This window comes from Narcine bancroftii, chromosome 1 (genome assembly GCF_036971445.1).
Source record: "Narcine bancroftii isolate sNarBan1 chromosome 1, sNarBan1.hap1, whole genome shotgun sequence".
In the NCBI taxonomy this organism is placed as follows: domain Eukaryota; kingdom Metazoa; phylum Chordata; class Chondrichthyes; order Torpediniformes; family Narcinidae; genus Narcine; species Narcine bancroftii.
The window spans coordinates 491,012,012-491,029,829 of NC_091469.1; the positions used below are offsets into that span (position 1 = coordinate 491,012,012).

Sequence of the window (17,818 nt, forward strand, 5' to 3'; positions counted from 1 at the left end):
AGAGCTCCCTCTGCCACCCCTCCCGCGGCGCGGAACTCCCTCTGCCACCCCTCCCAAGGCGCAGAGCTCCCTTCTCATCGCCCCTCCTACAGGTTTGGACTGGGTGTTGAAGGGGTCTGTCCTGGGCGTTGAAGAGGTCTGGCCTGGGTCTGTCTTGGGTGTTGAAGGGGTTTGGCCTGAGTGTTGAAAGGATTTGGTCTGAGTGTTGAAAGGATTTGGTCTGGGTGTTGAAGGGGTTTGGCCTGGGTGTTGAAGGGGTTTGGCCTGAGTGTGGAAGGGGTTTGGCCTGCGTGTTGAAGGGGTTTGGCCTGCGTGTTGAAGGGGTTTGGCCTGAGTGTTGAAGGGGTTTGGCTTGCGTGTTGAAGGGGTTTGGCCTGGGTGTTGAAGGGGTTTGGCCTGGGTCTATCCTGAGTGTTGAAGGGGTTTGGCCTGGGTGTTGAAGGGGTTTGGCCTGGGTCTATCCTGAGTGTTGAAGGGGTTTGGCCTGGGTGTTGAAGGGGTTTGGCCTGGGTGTTGAAGGGGTTTGGCCTGGGTGTTGAAGGGGTTTGGCCTGGGTGTTGAAGGGGTTTGGCCTGGGTCTATCCTGGGTGTTGAAGGGGTTTGGCCTGGGTGTTGAAGGGGTTTGGCCTGGGTCTATCCTGGGTGTTGAAGGGGTTTGGCCTGGGTGTTGAAGGGGTCTGGCCTGTGTTTTCCTGCAGTCTGGTAAATTTTATTTTAGTTTTATTTGTTTACACCATTGAAACCTAACCTGCCCAATTACAACTAATTAACCTACACCTCAGAATGTGCAAGGTGGTGGGGTTTGGTCTGTGTGTTGATGGGTCAAGCCTGGGTGTGGCCGGGGTTTACTAGTGTGTTGACGTACTCTCTTGCCACCTCCCCCCCCCGCCCCCATTTCGATCTAGCAATCAGCTCATCGGTGATGCAGGGCCGAGCGGGAGCCATCCAGGCTGCCATCTCCATCGAACTCAGCAGTGATGTTATCACCAGCTTTGACGTCAGTGTAGAGGGGCTGGATGGTCAGCTGCCCAACCTCGACCTGGTCAACCTCTTCTCCTCCTTTTGTCAGAAGAACGGTGTCCTCTGTACCATCCAGGGCAAGGTGGGTCCCGGTCCATCCTGGGCAAGGTGGGCCCCCTGGTCTGTCCAGGCGAGGAGGGACCCCTGGTCCATCCAGGCGAGGCGGGGCTCCTGGTCCGTCCAGGCGAGGCAGGGCTCCTTGTCCGTCCAGGTTTATTCCCTAGGGGAATAACAAAGACCAGGACAGGATTTGTGGTCCAGTCAGAGGGTTGAGGGGGGGGGGGGGGGGGCGGGGGAGGAAGGTCGGGGCCAGCAGGGCACTGGCCCCAGGTTTGGGATGTGGACTGGGAGTGGGATCAGAGGGTAGTGTTTGTCCAGGAGTGTGGGTGTTGATGAGCAGGGAACTGAGAGGAAGTGCTGGCATCTTGCGATCTCTTTGACTAATCCAGAACCTATTAACCTCCGCTTTGAATCTCCCCGGCTGGAGAAAGCTCCCCTCATCTCTGTTCCGAAGGCTGTACCCTCTCCTGCCTCAGGAGACATCTTCTCCATGTCCACTCCATGCAGCCCAGTCAGTTGATATCATTGAGATCCTCCTCCCTCATCTTGGTAAACTCCAGTGACTACAGGTACAGAGCCATCAAATGCTCCTCATTCGTTAACCCTCTCATCTCTGGGATCATTCTCGTTAACCTCCTCTGGAACCTCTCCAACACCAGCATATCCTTCCCTCGATACGTGGCCCAAACCTGCTCACAAGACTCCACATATGGTTTGACCAACACCTTTTTTTTAAATTTTTTATTTTTCACACCATAAATCACAATAGCCATGATATACACTTTTTCTTTTTCACACATTTACAGTGACTTTTTCTCCCCCCCCTCCCTCCTCCCAAGCCACCCCCCCACCCCCCCCCTCTTATCCATTTTATGTATACAATCTAGGTTGCATTAATTCAGTCAGACAATGTTGTCATTCAACAAAAATACACCAGAAATTCTACTGAGTCCATTCTTTTCTTTCCTTCTCCTTCCATCAACTTAGGTAATGTTTGTTCCCGGTAGGTTTTCGCTATTGTATTTAATGTAAGGCTCCCATACTTGTTCGAATATTTCAATATTATTTATTAAACTATATGTTATTTTTTCTAATGGAATACATTTATTCATTTCTATATACCATTGTTGTATTTTCAAATTATCTTCCAATTTCCAGGTTGACATAATACATTTTTTTGCTACGGCTAGGGCTATCTTAACAAATCTTTTTTGTGCATCTTCCAAGTCAATTCCAAATTCTTAATTTTTTATGTTACTTAGGAGAAAGATCTCTGGATTCTTTGGTATATTGTTTTCTGTTATTTTATTTAACATCTGATTGAGATCATCCCAAAATTTTTCTACTCTCTCACATGTCCAGATTGCATGAATTGTTGTTCCCCTTTCTTTTTTACATCGAAAACATCTATCAGATACTGTTGGGTCCCATTTATTTAACTTTTGCGGTGTAACGTATAGTCTGTGTAACCAATTATATTGTATCATACGCAGTCTCGTATTTATTGTATTTCTCATCGTTCCAGAACATAATTTCTCCCATGTTTCCTTTTTTATCTTTATATTTAAATCTTGTTCCCATTTTTGTTTAGTTTTACCATTTGTTTCCTCATTCTCCTTTTCTTGCAGTTTAATATACATATTTGTTATAAATCTTTTGATTAACATTGTATCTGTAATCACATATTCAAGGTTACTTCCCTCTGGTAAACTCAAATTGCTTCCTAATTTATCTTTCAAGTAGGATCTCAGTTGGTAATATGCCAGCGCTGTATCTCCAGTTATATTGTACTTATCTCTCATTTGTTCAAAGGATAAGAATCTACTTCCTGAAAAACAATTTTCTATTCTTTTAATCCCTTTTTTTCCCATTTTCTAAAGGAAAGGTTGTCTATTGTAAAAGGGAGTAGCTTATTTTGCGTCAATATTAGTTTTGGTATTTGATAATTTGTTTTATTTCTTTCTACATGAATCTTCTTCCATATATTGAGGAGATGGTGTAATACTGGAGAAGTTCTATGTTGTACCAATTTTTCGTCCCATTTATATAATATGTGTTCAGGTATCTTTTCCCCTATTTTATCTAATTCTAGTCTCGTCCAGTCTGGTTTTTCCCTTGTTTGATAAAAATCTGATAGGTACCTTAATTGTGCGGCTCTATAATAATTTTTGAAGTTTGGCAATTGTAAGCCTCCTTGTTTATACCATTCTGTTAATTTATCTAGTGCTATCCTCGGTTTCCCCCCTCTCCATAAAAATCTCCTTATTATTTTCTTTAACTCTTTGAAGAATTTTTCTGTCAGTTGTATTGGCAATGCCTGAAATAAGTATAGTATCCTTGGAAAAATGTTCATTTTAATACAGTTTATCCTTCCTATCAGTGTTAGTGGTAGCTCTTTCCAATGCTCTAAATCGTCCTGTAATTTTTTCATTAGTGGATTGTAATTGAGTTTATATAATTGGCCTAGATTTTTGTTTATTTGCACACCTAGGTATCTTATTGCCTGCGTTTGCCATCTGAATGGGGATTCCTCCTTAAATTTTGAGAAATCCGCGTTATTCATAGGCATTGCTTCACTTTTATTTACGTTTATCTTGTATCCCGACACTTCTCCATATTCCTTCAATTTCTTATATAGTTCTTTTATTGATAGTTCTGGTTCTGTTAAGTACACTATCACATCATCCGCAAACAGACTGATTTTATATTCCCTGTCTTTTATTTTTATTCCTTTTATATTATTATCTCTTCTTATCGATTCTGCTAGTGGTTCTATAGCTAGCGCAAACAATAATGGTGATAGTGGGCATCCCTGCTGCGTTGACCTGCTTAAGTTAAATTGCTTTGATACATGTCCATTTACTGTCACTTTCGCTAACGGTCCCTTATATAATGCTTTAATCCAATTAATATACTTCTCCGGTAAACTGAATTTTTGCAATACTTTGAACAAGTAATTCCATTCTACTCTGTCGAAGGCCTTCTCTGCGTCTAAAGCAACTGCTACTGTAGGTGCTTTATTTCCTTCTACTGCATGAATTAAGTTAATAAATTTACAAATATTGTCTGTTGTGTGTCTTTTTTTGATAAATCCAGTTTGGTCTAAATTTACCATTTTCGGTACCTGTTCTGCTAATCTGTTTGCTAATAGTTTAGCTATTATCTTATAATCTGCGTTTAGTAAAGATATTGGTCTATATGACGCTGGTGAGAGTGGATCTTTCCCTTGCTTTAGTATTACTGTAATTATTGCTGTTTTACATGAATCTGGTAAGCTTTGTGTCTCATCAATCTGGTTGATTACTTCCAGAAGGGGAGGAATTAATAAATCTTTAAATGTTTTATAGAATTCTATTGGGAATCCATCCTCTCCTGGTGTTTTATTATTTGGTAGTTTTTTTTATTATCTCTTATACTATTTCAAATGGTTCTGTTAATTTATTTTGTTCCTCTATTTGTAGTTTTGGTAGTTCAATTTTAGTCAAAAATTCATCTATTTTCCCTTCTTTCCCTTCGTTTTCAGTTCGGTATAATTGTTCATAGAATTCTCTGAAGTTTTCCTTAATTTCTTTTGGATTATATGTAATTTGTTTGTCTTTTTTCCTTGATGCCAATACCATTTTCTTAGCTTGCTCTGTCTTAAGCTGCCATGCTAAGATTTTGTGTGTTTTTTCACCTAGTTCATAATATTTCTGTTTTGTCTTCATTATATTCTTCTCCACCTTATATGTTTGTAATGTTTCATATTTTATTTTTTTATCCGCCAATTCTCTTCTTTTGGTTGTATCTTCCTTTATTGCTAATTTTTTTTCTATGTTTATTATTTCCCTTTCCAACTGCTCTGTTTCCTGATTATAGTCCTTCTTCATCTTGGTTGCATAACTTATTATTTGTCCTCTAATGAATGCTTTCATTGCGTCCCATAGTATAAACTTATCTTCCACTGATTCCGTATTTATTTCAAAGTACATTTTTAATTGTTTTTCAATAAATTCTCTAAAATCCTGTCTTTTAAGTAGCATGGGGTTTAATCTCCATCTATACATTCTTGGAGGGATGTCCTCTAGCTTTACTGTCAGTATTAAGGGTGAATGGTCCAATAGCATTCTCGCTTTATATTCTGTTTTTCTTACTCTATCCTGCATACTAGCTGATAACAAAAATAGGTCTATTCTTGAGTATGTTTTATGTCTAGTCGACTAGTATGAGTATTCCTTTTCTTTTGGGTTTTGTTTCCTCCATATGTCCACAAGTTTCATTTCTTGCATTGATTTAATTATAAATTTGGTTACTTTGTTCTTCCTGTTAATTTTTTTCCCCGTTTTATCCATATTTGGATCCAAATTCAGATTGAAATCCCCTCCTATTAGTATGTTCCCTTGCGTATTAGCTACCTTCAAAAAGATATCTTGCATAAACTTTTGATCTTCTTCGTTAGGTGAATATATATTAAGTAGATTCCAAAGCTCCGAATATATCTGACATTTTATCTTAACATATCTCCCTGCTGGATCTATTATTTCCTCTTCTATTTTAAATGGCACATTTTTGCTAATTAATAGAGCCACTCCTCTTGCTTTTGAATTATACGATGCTGCTGTTACATGTCCTACCCAATCTCTCTTTAATTTCTTGTGCTCCAATTCAGTTAAGTGTGTTTCTTGGACAAATGCTATATCTATTTTTTCCTTTTTCAGTAAATTTAGTAGTTTCTTCCTTTTAATTTGGTTATGTATTCCATTAATATTTAAAGTCATATAGTTCAGCGTAGCCATTTTATATTTTGTTTATCTTCCCTTTCCGTTTTTCCATCATTACCTTTACTCCTTTTCCATTTCTGTTTTCTTATTTTCAACTCTTTACCAGACAACATTCCTACAACATCCAACATTTTCCTTATTCTCCTATTTCTATCTTCTTTATCCCCAATCTCCCCTTCCCCTCCTGAGTTGTCCTTTATCCCTTGTCGGACAACCACATCTCCCCTTTCCATTTGGATTTGCGAATCCACTCGCAAGCGTCAACTGATTTTGCAGTGACCGCTCTTTTCCCCCACCCAGCCCCCCCCAGAAAAGTTTTCACTTTTCATATGTCACAAAGGTCACTCTTTTAATTCCCTCCTTATTCTCTCTATTCCATTACCTTCCCTTATTAATTCTTGTCTATACTATCTATATTTTCCTCTAATTACAGATACATTCACGTATGCACATTGTCTCTATTCACTCTTGTACCTCTTTACCCGCATACATATCAATCGTGGTCATTTTTACCCTCATTACCCATCTTCATCCCTCAGTCTATTTTTGTCTTTACCCACATACATATCAATCGTGATCATTTTTACTCTCATTACCTGTCTTCATCCCTCAGTCTATTTTTGTAATTGTTCTGCAAATTTTCGTGCTTCTTCTGGATCCGAGAACAGTCTGTTTTGTTGTCCTGGAATAAATATTTTCAATACCACAGGATGCTTCAGTGTAAATTTATATCCTTTCTTCCATAAAATCGCTTTTGCTGTATTGAACTCTTTTCTCTTCTTTAGGAGTTCAAAGCTTATATCTGGATAAATTAAGATTTTTTGTCCTTTATACTCCAGTGGTTTGTTGCCCTCTCTTACTTTTTCCATTGTCTTCTCCAGTACCTTTTCTCTTGTAGTATATCTTAGGAATTTTACTACAATAGATCTTGGTTTTTGTTGTGGTTGTGGTTTTGCAGGTGTTCTGCAGCTGTCGTTGCCGGCTGTGGAGATCGACTCCCCAGCTGGTCCCCCCTCCCGTCGGTGTGTTTTTTTTCATGCGCGGTTGCGCACTTTTACTCGGCTCTGTGAGCCATTGTTGTAGTTCTTTTTCTACCGACCTGAGGTAGTGGGCTCCTCTCTCCACAGCGGGCCTCTTCGGACAGGTAAGGCCTTCACCTTTTTCCTCCGTTGTCTTCTCTTCCTCTCTTCTTTCCGTTGATTTTGATTTTTCTCCTTTTGTCTCCATCTTCTTCCCACCTTTATACTCACTTTTCTTTAACTTGTATTTCTGTGCCTTTGTATTTTCTCTTGTTTTTCCCGACTTTTCTGGAGAGGGCTGGAGTTCACCGTCCGGCCACTACTCCATCACGTGACTCCCTCGACCAACACCTTCTAAAGCCTCAGCATTGCAGTCTTGTTTTTATATCAAAATGAACTCTAACATTGTGTTTGCTTTCCTTACCACTGACTCAACCTGCATTCTAACCTTTAGGGAATCCTGCAAGTTCCATGTCCCTAGCCACCTCTGTTTTCTGCATTCTCTCCCCATTTAGAAAGAACATGACCATACACTTACCCACACAGAGTTCCTTCTGCCCCTTCTTTGCCCATGGTCCCAACCTGTCCAACCCCCTCTGCGAACCCCCTGCTTCCTCAACACTATCCGCCCCTCCATCTATCTGTAAGCTTGGTCACAAAGACATCAATCCTGTCAACCTAATCGTTTCCATGGAGTGTGAAATGTAGCTGACCCAACACTGGCCCCTGTGGATCATAATCAATCACTGCCACCCCCCCCCCCCAGCCAGAAAAGGCCCCCTTTATTCCCACTCTGCCTTCTGCCAGTCAGCCAATCTTCTATCCATGCCAGTACCTTTCCTGTAATCCCATGGGCTCTTAGCACCATGGAACACTACTGCATAGAGACAGGCCCCTTCGGTCCTTCTAGTCTGTGTTGAACCATTTTTCTGCCTAGTCCCACTGACCAACAAGAAGTCCGTAGCCCTCCATACCTCTCCCCACCATGGACCTGTCCAAATTCCTCTTAAATATTAAAATGGAGCCCGCATTCACCACCTCAGCTGGCAGCTCATTCCACACCCCCACCACTCTCTGGGTGAAGACATTCCCCCTGGTTTAGGGGGAACCTGTCTCGTTCAGCGCCCTTGTGCGGTACTTGTCCTTCGAAAACCAAGTAAATAACATCCACAGACTCTCCTTTGTCTGCCCTACTCGTTAGTTCCCTCATCAACTTCATCAGTTCTGTCAGGCAGGATCTCCCCTGAAAGAAACTGTGCTGCCTTCAGACTATTTTATCTTGAGCACCTGAAACCCCATCCTTTAGAACAAACTCCAGAATCTTGCCAACCACTGAAGTCAGGCCAACCAGTCGGCCCCAACTACCCAATCTTGCCCCTCTCCCTTCTGAAAGTGTGGAGAGACATTGGCAATTTTCCAGCCCTCTGGAACCATTCCAGACTCCAGCGATTCCTGAACAATCAGTATGAATATGTTCACAATCTCTTTAGCTCCCTCTGTCAGAACTCAGCCAGTCTTCTATCCATGCCAGTACCTTTCCTGTAATCCCATGGGCTCTTAGCACCATGGAAGGTCCGATCAAGGTGACGGCCAGCTTCAGTTTCCCCAGCCCCTTCTCCTCAGTAATTGCGACTACGCTCAGTTCTGCCCCGACTCTCGAATTTCCCTTTCGTCCCTGGGGTCTTCCACAGTGAAGAATGACACAAAACACAGATTCAGTTCATCCCTCATTTCTTTGTTCCCCATTATCACTTCTCCTGGGTCATTTTCCAGTGGTCCATAGAACATTACAGCACGTAAACAGTCCTTTTGTCCTTCTAGTCTGTATCAAACCATTTATCTGCTTAGACCCACTGACCTGCACCCAGTCCATTGTCATTCACATACCTGTCCAAATTCTTCTTAAATGTTAAAATTGAGCCCACATTTACCACTTCAGCTCATTCCACACTTCCACCAGAGGTGTGTGAAGAAGTTCCCCCTCACGTTCCCCCCTAAACTTTTCCCCTTTCACCCTTAATCCACATCCTCTGCTTTGTATCTCACCCACCCTCAGTGGAAAAGCCGACCTACATTTACTCGGTCTGTCCCCCTCATAATTTTAAATACTTCCATCAAATCTCCCCTCATTCTTCTACGCCCCAGGGAATAAAGTCGTAATCTGTTAAACGTTTCCCTGTAACTCAATTCCTGAAGTCCAGGAAACATCCTAGTAAATCTTCTCTGCTCCCTTTTGACCTTACTGATATCTTTCCTGTAGTTCAGTGACCAAAATTGCACACAATCCTCCAAATTTGGCCTCACCAATGTATTAAACCACTTTACCATAAAATCCTAGCTCCAACACTCAATACTCTGATTCATGACCAAGATTCCAAAAACTCTCTTTACAACCCTGTCCACCTGTGACTCCACTTTCAGGGAATTGTGCACTCCTCAGTTTAGGGGTTTAGATTTAGGATGGAGTTGAGGAGAAACTGCTTCTCCCAGAGGCTAGTGAATCTGTGGAATTCTCTGCCCAAGGAAGCAGGTAGAGGCTGCCTCATTAAACGTGTTAATGACACAGGTGGATTTTGGCATTATTGTGGAATTAAAGATGGCGGGGAACTAGCAGGTGGTGGAGCGGAATCCACGGCCAGATTGGCCATGGTCTAATGGATTGGTGGAGTAGCCTCGATGGGCCGAATGGCCTCCCGTGCTTCTGATGACGTTAACAACCTGCAGCGTTCTGTGTTCCAGTTACCACGGAGGGACGGCGACACTCTGGAGGGTTACCTACACTCACTTCACACCATGCTGCTAATGGTATTGAAACAAGGCTCGGGCAAGGCCCAGGGAGATCACGGGCTCTTCCTGCGCTACCACATCGAGGCCATCACCATCCGGGGAATCAACAGCTTCCGTCAGTACAAGTTCGACATGGTGACCGTGGGCAAGTGAGTTCCCAGCGCACAGCAGGCACGGAACAGTCGGTCTCATCGCGGCACAATCAGTCACAATATGGCACAGTTGGTAATGTTGATCACTGGTTAGGTGTTGGTGACTGGGATTGGTAATGACCCTGGCCCATTACAACTCGATGGTTGACAGTCACCGTGTATTGGGCACCTACTGCAGTTCCTGGCGCCGGTGTAATTGCCGGAATCTCTGTCTCCCCCAGGCTGTTTGAGGGAATCGTGCGCAAGCTGAACAACCTGCTGGAACGCCTGCACCAGTCGTACTTCTTCTACCTGCTGCCCTCCCTCTCCCGCTTCGTCTCCATCGGCTACTACATGCCCGCATTTATCTTCCTCCTCCTCGTCCTGATGCTGAAAATATCCTTTCACATTCCCCTCTCCCCCATGGAGGGCTGTGGGTTGCCCTCCCAGCAGTCAGAGGTGGTGGTATCACCAGGGACAGAGACGGGGAAAACAGCCACGGAACGTGTGGGAGTGGCTGCGGAGAATCTGCGTAGAGATGTGGATGGGTTCAGTCAGCGGGCAAGGGTCTGGCCGGCAAAGTACAACATTGGGAAATGAGAGGTTATCCATGTTGAAATGAAGAGCAGATCAGGTTATTGTTGAAATGGTAAAGATTGCAGTGTCCTGTTGTACAGAGGGACCTGGGAGGGCATGCAGCAGGTCATCAAGAAGGCAATGGCTTTGATTGCCAGAGGGATTAAATTTAAGATCAGAGAGGATCAATGCCAATTATCTATATGATAATGTGGTCAATTGGATCAGCAAGTTTTCAGATGACACTAAGATTGGAGACGTTGTGGACAGCGAGGAAGGTTTTCAAAGTTTGCAGAGGGATCTGGACCAGCTGGAAAATGGCTGATGGAGTTTAATGCAGACAAGTGTGAGCTGCTGCATTTTGGAAGGACAACCCAAGAAAGGACGTACACGGTAAATGGTCAGGCACTGAGGAGTGGGGTAGAACAGAGGGATCTGGAAATACAGATACATAATTCCCTGAAAGTGGGGTCACAGGTGGACAGGGTTGTAAAGAGAGCTTTTGGCATCTTGGCCTTCATAAATCAAAGTATTGAGTCCAGGAGTTGGGATGTTATGGTCAAGTTGTACAAGACATTGGTGAGGCCAAATTTGGAGAATTGTGTGCAGTTTTGCTCACCGAGCTACAGGAAAGATATCAATAAGATAGAAAGAGGGCAGAGAAGATTTACTAGGATGTTGCCCGGACTTCAGGAACTGAGTTTCAGGGAAAGATTGAACAGGTTAGGACTTTATTCCCTGGAGGGGAGATTTGATAGAGGTTTTTAAAATTATGAGGGGTACAGACAGAGTAAACGTGGATCGGCTTTTTCCACTGAGGGTGGGTGAGATACAAACCAGAGGACATGGGTTAAGGGTGAAAGGGGAAAAGTTTAGGGGGAACATGAGGGGGATCTTCTTCACACAGAGAGTGGTGAGAGTGTGGTACGAGCTGTCAGCTGAAGTGGTGAACGTGGGCTCAATTTTAACATTGAAGAAGAATTTGGACAGGTACATGGATGGGAGAGGGAAGGAGGGCTACGGACTGGGTGCAGGTCAGTGGGACGAGGGAGAATAATAGTTTGGCACAGACTAGAAGGGCCGAAGGGTCCTGTTTCTATGCTGCAGTGGTTCTGTTGCAACTGTACAGAGTGCTTATGAGGCCACATCTGGAGTACAGTGCAGTTCTGGTCTCCTTATGTGAGGAACGCTTTGAAGGTAATGCAGGGAGGTTCACCAGGTTGATTCTGGAGATAAATGAAGGGGTTAGTTTGTAATGAGAGATTAAGTTTCCTGGGAACTATACTCAGTGGAGTTTAGAAGGAGGGGGAACTTTTAGAGATATAAAATGATGTAAGGGACAAATAAGGAAAGGCAGGTAAGTTTCCATTGGTTGGGGAGACTAGAACTAGGGGACATGGATTTGAGATTCGGGGTTGTTAGATTAGGACAGAGATGAGGAGGAACTGCTTCTCCCAGAGGGTGGTGAACCTGTGGAATTCTCCCTGAAACACAAAAGTCTGCAGATTGTGGTTAAAAATGCAGAAATGCTGGAGGAACCCAGCCAGTCCCGTATCGTCTGTATGAGGTAACGGTATATTACCAACGTACCGGGCCTGAGCCCTTCCTCAAGGATTCTCTGCCCAAGGAAACCGTAGAGGGTGCCTCAGTGACTACATTCAGAATAAAGAGATTTTTGAGAACAGGTGGGGGAAGGGGCGGGTGGATGGAGCTGGATCCCCGGACAGATCAGCCGTGGACTCGTTGAAGACTCGACTCCTGAATCTATTTAATGTGGTTTTATTGAGCACGACTTCAATAGATTCTTGTGGAACATGAGCTAAGGTTCACTTATAGAGGGACAAACCCTCCATCACCACCTTTGACAGGCACGTTGGGGGTGTGAAGGAACGGCATGGACCTGTCAGGGTCCCACGACTCTCAAAGCCATGGCCAACATCACAGGGAGAGCAGGTGAACCAGTCACTGTCGGTTTGGACATTGGGCCCTTCCTGGGTGCTCTTGCTGCCCCAGAGTACGGAACTCAACTGACCCTGAGGTTGTGGGGGAACTTCGTACTCCAGTCACTGCACCGTGGAGGAGGTGATGCCCTGGGGAGGGTGCTGATCACTCTCTGACATTGCCTGGGTTGGCGAGACTGTTCCCCTTGGAAAGGAGGTGGTGGGCAAACTCTCTTTGTGCAGAGGAGCAGCTACGTCATAAACCAGGGAAGGGGCAAGAGGGTGGGGGCGTGGGGATGTTTCGTCACCAGGAGAGTGGAACAGCCTGAGGTGGGGGGGGGGCGGGTGCAGGTAGAGACTCCCATGACTCTGGAGGATCCTGGGCGATCACCGAGGCACCACTGTGGACCCAGTGCTGGGGAATGGGAGTGGCGTGGGTGGGTCAGCAGGGACAGGATGGGCCGAAGGGCTGGCTTCGTCGCCTCCGCCCCAAGGGGTTGAGGACACTCGAGCGCGGTGATGGGTCAGTACAACAGTTCATAGGCCTCTGAGGGAGTGACACAACGTCTTCCTCAACGCACTTCCACGCTCTCGACCTGTGGATTAAGCTGTCGAAGGTTCCAGCCTGTCCCACTGACTGTGGGGATGAGGTAGGAAATGGGGGCGGGGTGGGGGGGGGGCGGTTGGCCACAGATTGCAGACCCCAACATTTCCCATTCCTCTCCCAGAGACTCTGAACCGTGTCCGGTGCCAACATAATGGACAAGGCTCCACACCCTGACCCATGGAAACTTGGCTGTACCTCCCTCCTCTTAACCACATGCACCACGGTTCCCTATTCCTCCCATCCTTCCCATCTCAGTGGGACAAGTCTGTCCAGAAACCGGAGCAAGTGATCCCAAAACGTCCTCCACATTACTTCTGGACTTCCTCCCCAAGAACATTGTTTCCATTTGTTTTTCCCAGTTCAAGTTTATTGTCGTGTAATAGTCCAGAACATGTAATATTACACGAAATTCCCTTCTGCCTGCCGTCAGGCAGACTAAGAGGCACCATTAGTGTTGCCCGGCACCCCTTACAGTACGAGAGAAAGAGAAGCAAAAGAGATTCCCTTCAGGGATGCTGAGTGTCTGAGGATTCGCCTCCAGCGATTCTCGCAGCCACACAGACCCCACTTGTATTCTTCGGCAACCCGAGCTCCAGATCCAATTCTCCGTCATGATCAGGAAGTCGTCAGCGCCTGACGCCCCTTGGGAATCCTTCTTGCCCTGTCTAATCCCATCATAAAACTGGACAACAATTTTTTTCCCAAAAGGTTTTCTTCCTGAGAAAGAGAAATTGGGGATTATGACGGATAACTTCAAGCTGAACACAAAGATAATTTCACATTTGCTCGTTCACACAGGGGAGGCCAACCTTTTAATTTAGACATACAGTACAGTATGTCCGTGCCGCCCAGTTAATCTACACCCCCCCTCCCCCGGTACGTACTCGTGGACTGAAAGGGCCTGTTACTGTGCTGCACGTCTAAATTCAAAATTAAAAGCCTGTCCTTCGAATCCTCAGCTCTGTAAAAATCTACTCATGCCTTAAAACACATTTAATGAGGCAGCCTCAGTCACTTTCTTGGGCAGACAATTCCACAGATTCAGAGTTCTACAGAGGAAGACAAAGGGATTAATCAGGAAAGGCAAAAGAGATTAATGGAGAAAGTTGGCAGGGAACATAAAAAATGACTGCAAAAGTTTTTATAGATATACTAGTAAAGACAAATGTGGGTCCCTTGCAGTCAGAAACAGGTGAATTGGTCATGGGAATAAGGACATGGCAGACCAATTAAATAACTACTTTGGTTCGGTCTTTTTTTGAATTTAGTGAGTTTAACCACATAGTTGACACTGCCACGTTGCGTTAGTTCAACTGACCTAAAAATGTTTTGCCGCTGATTTTCGTTTGTACTCAGCATCTGATGCCTCTCGTGTCAGTGTCCAACAATAGTCAACCAGCATTGATGGATTCCAGTTGTCCTGATACCGCTTTTCCACACTTGCAATGTTCTGGTGAACCTTTCACCGTGTTCATCACTGACGGCACCAAGATCAGCCGGGAAAACGTCCAAGTGCAAATGCAGAAGATGAATTTTCAATGGCATGGTTTTGAATGTAGATTTAAAATATGACAGTAAATCACAAAATTAGACTATATCTAAAATTTGGAATGTGATGGTAAAATTTTCAGCCTATTTTTGTGATCAGCAGACCAAAATCCATAAATGTTGAGGAAGCAAAATTTTCATTGTCCAGCCCTTCCCCATTTAAACACTTTCCCACTTTGACTTTAACCTTATCCATCACTATGTTGAAGCTCGGGGAGTTGTGGTCACTCTCACCGAAATGCTCCCCACCGAGAGATCCGCCCCCTGACCAGGTTCATTCCCCAGAGCCAGATCCAGTTCAGCCTCTCCTCTCGTCGGCCGATCCACAAACTGTGTCAAGAATCCTTCTTGAACACACCTGTCAAATTCAGCCCCATCCATCCCTCTTGCAGTCAGGAGGTGCCAGTCAATATTCCTGCATCATTCCCAAAGCTACTAACGTTCCTGTTCCTCGGTGTGCCGTATGCGCTGGGGGCCTGTGGAGTGACTGGTGTTGTGCCCCCACAGGACCTGAGGCCGGGCTTCCTGACCATTGCCGTGCCCGTCTTCATCTGCCACGCCATGGGCCTGGCGCTGTACTACGTGCCCCTACTGTGCCAGGACACTGCCATCAAACACTTCCCCGTGTCGGAGACTGAGGCCGTAGTGTTTACCTCCATCGCCATCTATGTGGCCGGGATGGCCCTGCCCCACAACACGCAGAGGTGAGGGTGGGGTGATGGGGGAGGAGGGCACAGGGTGGGGGGAAATGGGGGTGGCGCACAGGGGATCGGGGCCCCCATTGAGTCTGCCCCACTATTCAATCATCAGCGAAGGGGTCTGAATGAGGGAGGGGGGTGGTGAACGGAGCAGAGTTAATAGAGGTGAGGACCCTTGTCGGTTGATTTCCTCAACCCCCACCCCCAAGGCCCTGCTGGCTGATATCCTCCACCCCCCACCCCAGGGCCCTCCCAGCTGACTCCTTGATCCCCTCTCCCCACCCAGGGCCCTCCCATCTGACCCCGATCCCCTCTCCCCATCCAGGGCCCTCCCTGCTGGTCCCCTCTCCCCATCCAAGGCCCTCCCTGCTGGTCCCCTCTCCCCATCCAAGGCCCTCTCTGCTGACCTGATCCCCTCTCCCCATCCAGGGCCCTCCCTGCTGACCTGATCCCCTCTCCCGTCTCCCCACTCAGAGCCCTGCCAGTGGAGCTGACGGACTACGGCTGGATGACCCTGAAGCTGATGGCCATTCTGTACCTGTCTCTGCTCCTGGGAAGCATTGCCCTCATCAACTTCTCTCTGGGCTTCATCCTGGCCGTGTGGCTGACCCCGGCCGCAGCCCTGGTCCAGCCCGCACACTACAGGTGAGGGGGGCCGTGGGGAGGGAGGGGAGTGGGGGTGGTCGGTCAGGCAACAGGTTTGGCACGCACTCGATGGACTGAATGCTCTGGGAGGCATGCCTGGTCTCATCCACACCGTGGTACAAATGGAGGAACGGGCTTTGCCAGGGATGGACATGGGCGATTGGTCAGGGAGGAGGGCTTCAAAACTAGGGGCAGCAGGTCAGGGTGAGGGCTGCACCAGTGTCGTGGACTGGAAGTGACTGCTGTAAAAGTAGGATACCATCCGGCCCATCGAGCCTGCTACCTCACTCAGTGAGATCACAACTGATCTGTCCATGGATTCAGCTCCACCAACTCACGCTGACGTAGGTCTCAGGCCCGAGACATTAGTTACTCTTCCCATGGATGCTGTGTTTCTCCAGCACTTCTATGCTGCACTTGCCTGTCCTTCAAATCCTCAGCTCTGCAAAAATCTACCCGTGCCTTAAAACACATTTAATGAGGCAGCCTCAGTCACTTTCTTGGGCAGACAATTCCACAGATTCAGAGTTCTACAGAGGAAGACAAAGGGATTAATCAGGAAAGGCAAAAGAGATAAATGGAGAAAGTTGGCAGGGAACAAAAAATGACTGCAAAAGTTTTTATAGATATGTAAAGAGAAAGAGACTCGTAAAGACAAATGTGGGTCCCTTGTAGTCAGAAACATTTGAATTGGTCATGGAGAACAAGGACATGGCAGACCAATTAAATAACTACTTTAGTTCGGTCTTCACTAGGGAAAATATGAATAATCTTCAGGAAATAATAGAGGGCCATGGGGCTAATGTGACGGAAGGACTGGGGAAAATCGGTGTAAGTTATGAGGTTGTGTTGGATAAATGGATTAAAGGCAGACAAGTCCCCAGGGCCAGATGGTCTGCATCCCAGAGTGCTAAAGGAAGTAGCCCATGAAGTAGTGGATGCATTGTTGATAATTTTTCAAATCTCTTCAGATTCTGGAGTAGTTCCTGAGGACTGGAGGGTGGCTAATGTAGTAACTCCACTTTTTAAAAAGGGAGGGAAAGAGAAATCAGGGAATTATAGATGGGTTAGCTTGACATCGGTGGTGGGGAAAATGTTAGAGTCAGTTATTAAAGATGTGATTGCGGCACATCTGGAAAGTGGTGAATTCATTGGTCAGGGCAGCATGGTTTTATGAAGGGAAAATCGTGTCTGACTAATCTTACTGAATTTTTTGAGGATGTAACTAGTAGAGTGGATAGGGAAGAACCAGTGGATGTGGTTTACCTGGATTTTCAGAAGGCTTTTGATAAGGTCCCCCACAAGAGATTACTATACAAACTTAAGGCACACGGTATTGGGAATATGGTATTGAGGTAGATAGAGAATTGGTTGACAGATAGGAAGCAAAGAGTAGGAATAAACGGGTACTTTTCGGAATGGCAGTCAGTTACTAGTGGGGTACCACAAGGCTTAGTGCTAGGACCCCAGTTATTTACGATATATATTAATGATTTAGATGAGGAAATAGAAAACAACGTTTCCAAGATTGCAGACGACACGAAGCTGGGTGGCATTGTAAGCTGTGTAGAGGCTGTTAAGAGTGTGCAGGATGACTCGGACAGGTTGGGTGAGTGGGCAAATGCATGGCAGATGCAATATAATGTGGATAAGTGTGTGGTTATCCACTTTGGAGGAAAGAATGGGAGGGCTGAGTACTACCTTAATGGTATCCAATTAGGAAAAGGGGAGATGCCAAGAGACCTGGGTGTCGCTGTGCATCAGTCATTAAAAGTGGGCTGGCAGGTGCAGCAAGCAGTAAAAAAGGCGAATGGTATGTTGGCGTTCATATCAAGATTTAGTACTTGTGACTGGGGGATCAGGGGATATGGAGAGAGAGCTGGAACAGGGTACTGAGTGGATGATCAGCCATGATCAAAATGAATGGCGGTGTAGGCTTGAAGGGCCAAATGGCCCACTCCTCCACCTATTTTCTATGTTTCTAGTACAAGACCACAAGACGTAGGAGCAGAAACAGGCCATTCAGC

At 45.6% G+C, this 17,818-nt stretch overlaps 1 protein-coding gene across 1 annotated transcript in view; it reads left to right on the forward strand.

Moving 5' to 3' along the window:
* Positions 1–17,818, forward strand: part of gpaa1 (glycosylphosphatidylinositol anchor attachment 1) — a 35,506-nt gene that overhangs the window by 10,551 nt on the left and 7,137 nt on the right. Inside the window, exons 7-12 of the mRNA XM_069915135.1 lie at positions 906–1,102; positions 9,599–9,795; positions 10,020–10,173; positions 12,881–12,943; positions 14,956–15,152; positions 15,621–15,791. Coding sequence (XP_069771236.1) covers positions 906–1,102; positions 9,599–9,795; positions 10,020–10,173; positions 12,881–12,943; positions 14,956–15,152; positions 15,621–15,791 — 979 coding nt within the window. The remainder of the gene's footprint in view (positions 1–905; positions 1,103–9,598; positions 9,796–10,019; positions 10,174–12,880; positions 12,944–14,955; positions 15,153–15,620; positions 15,792–17,818) is intronic.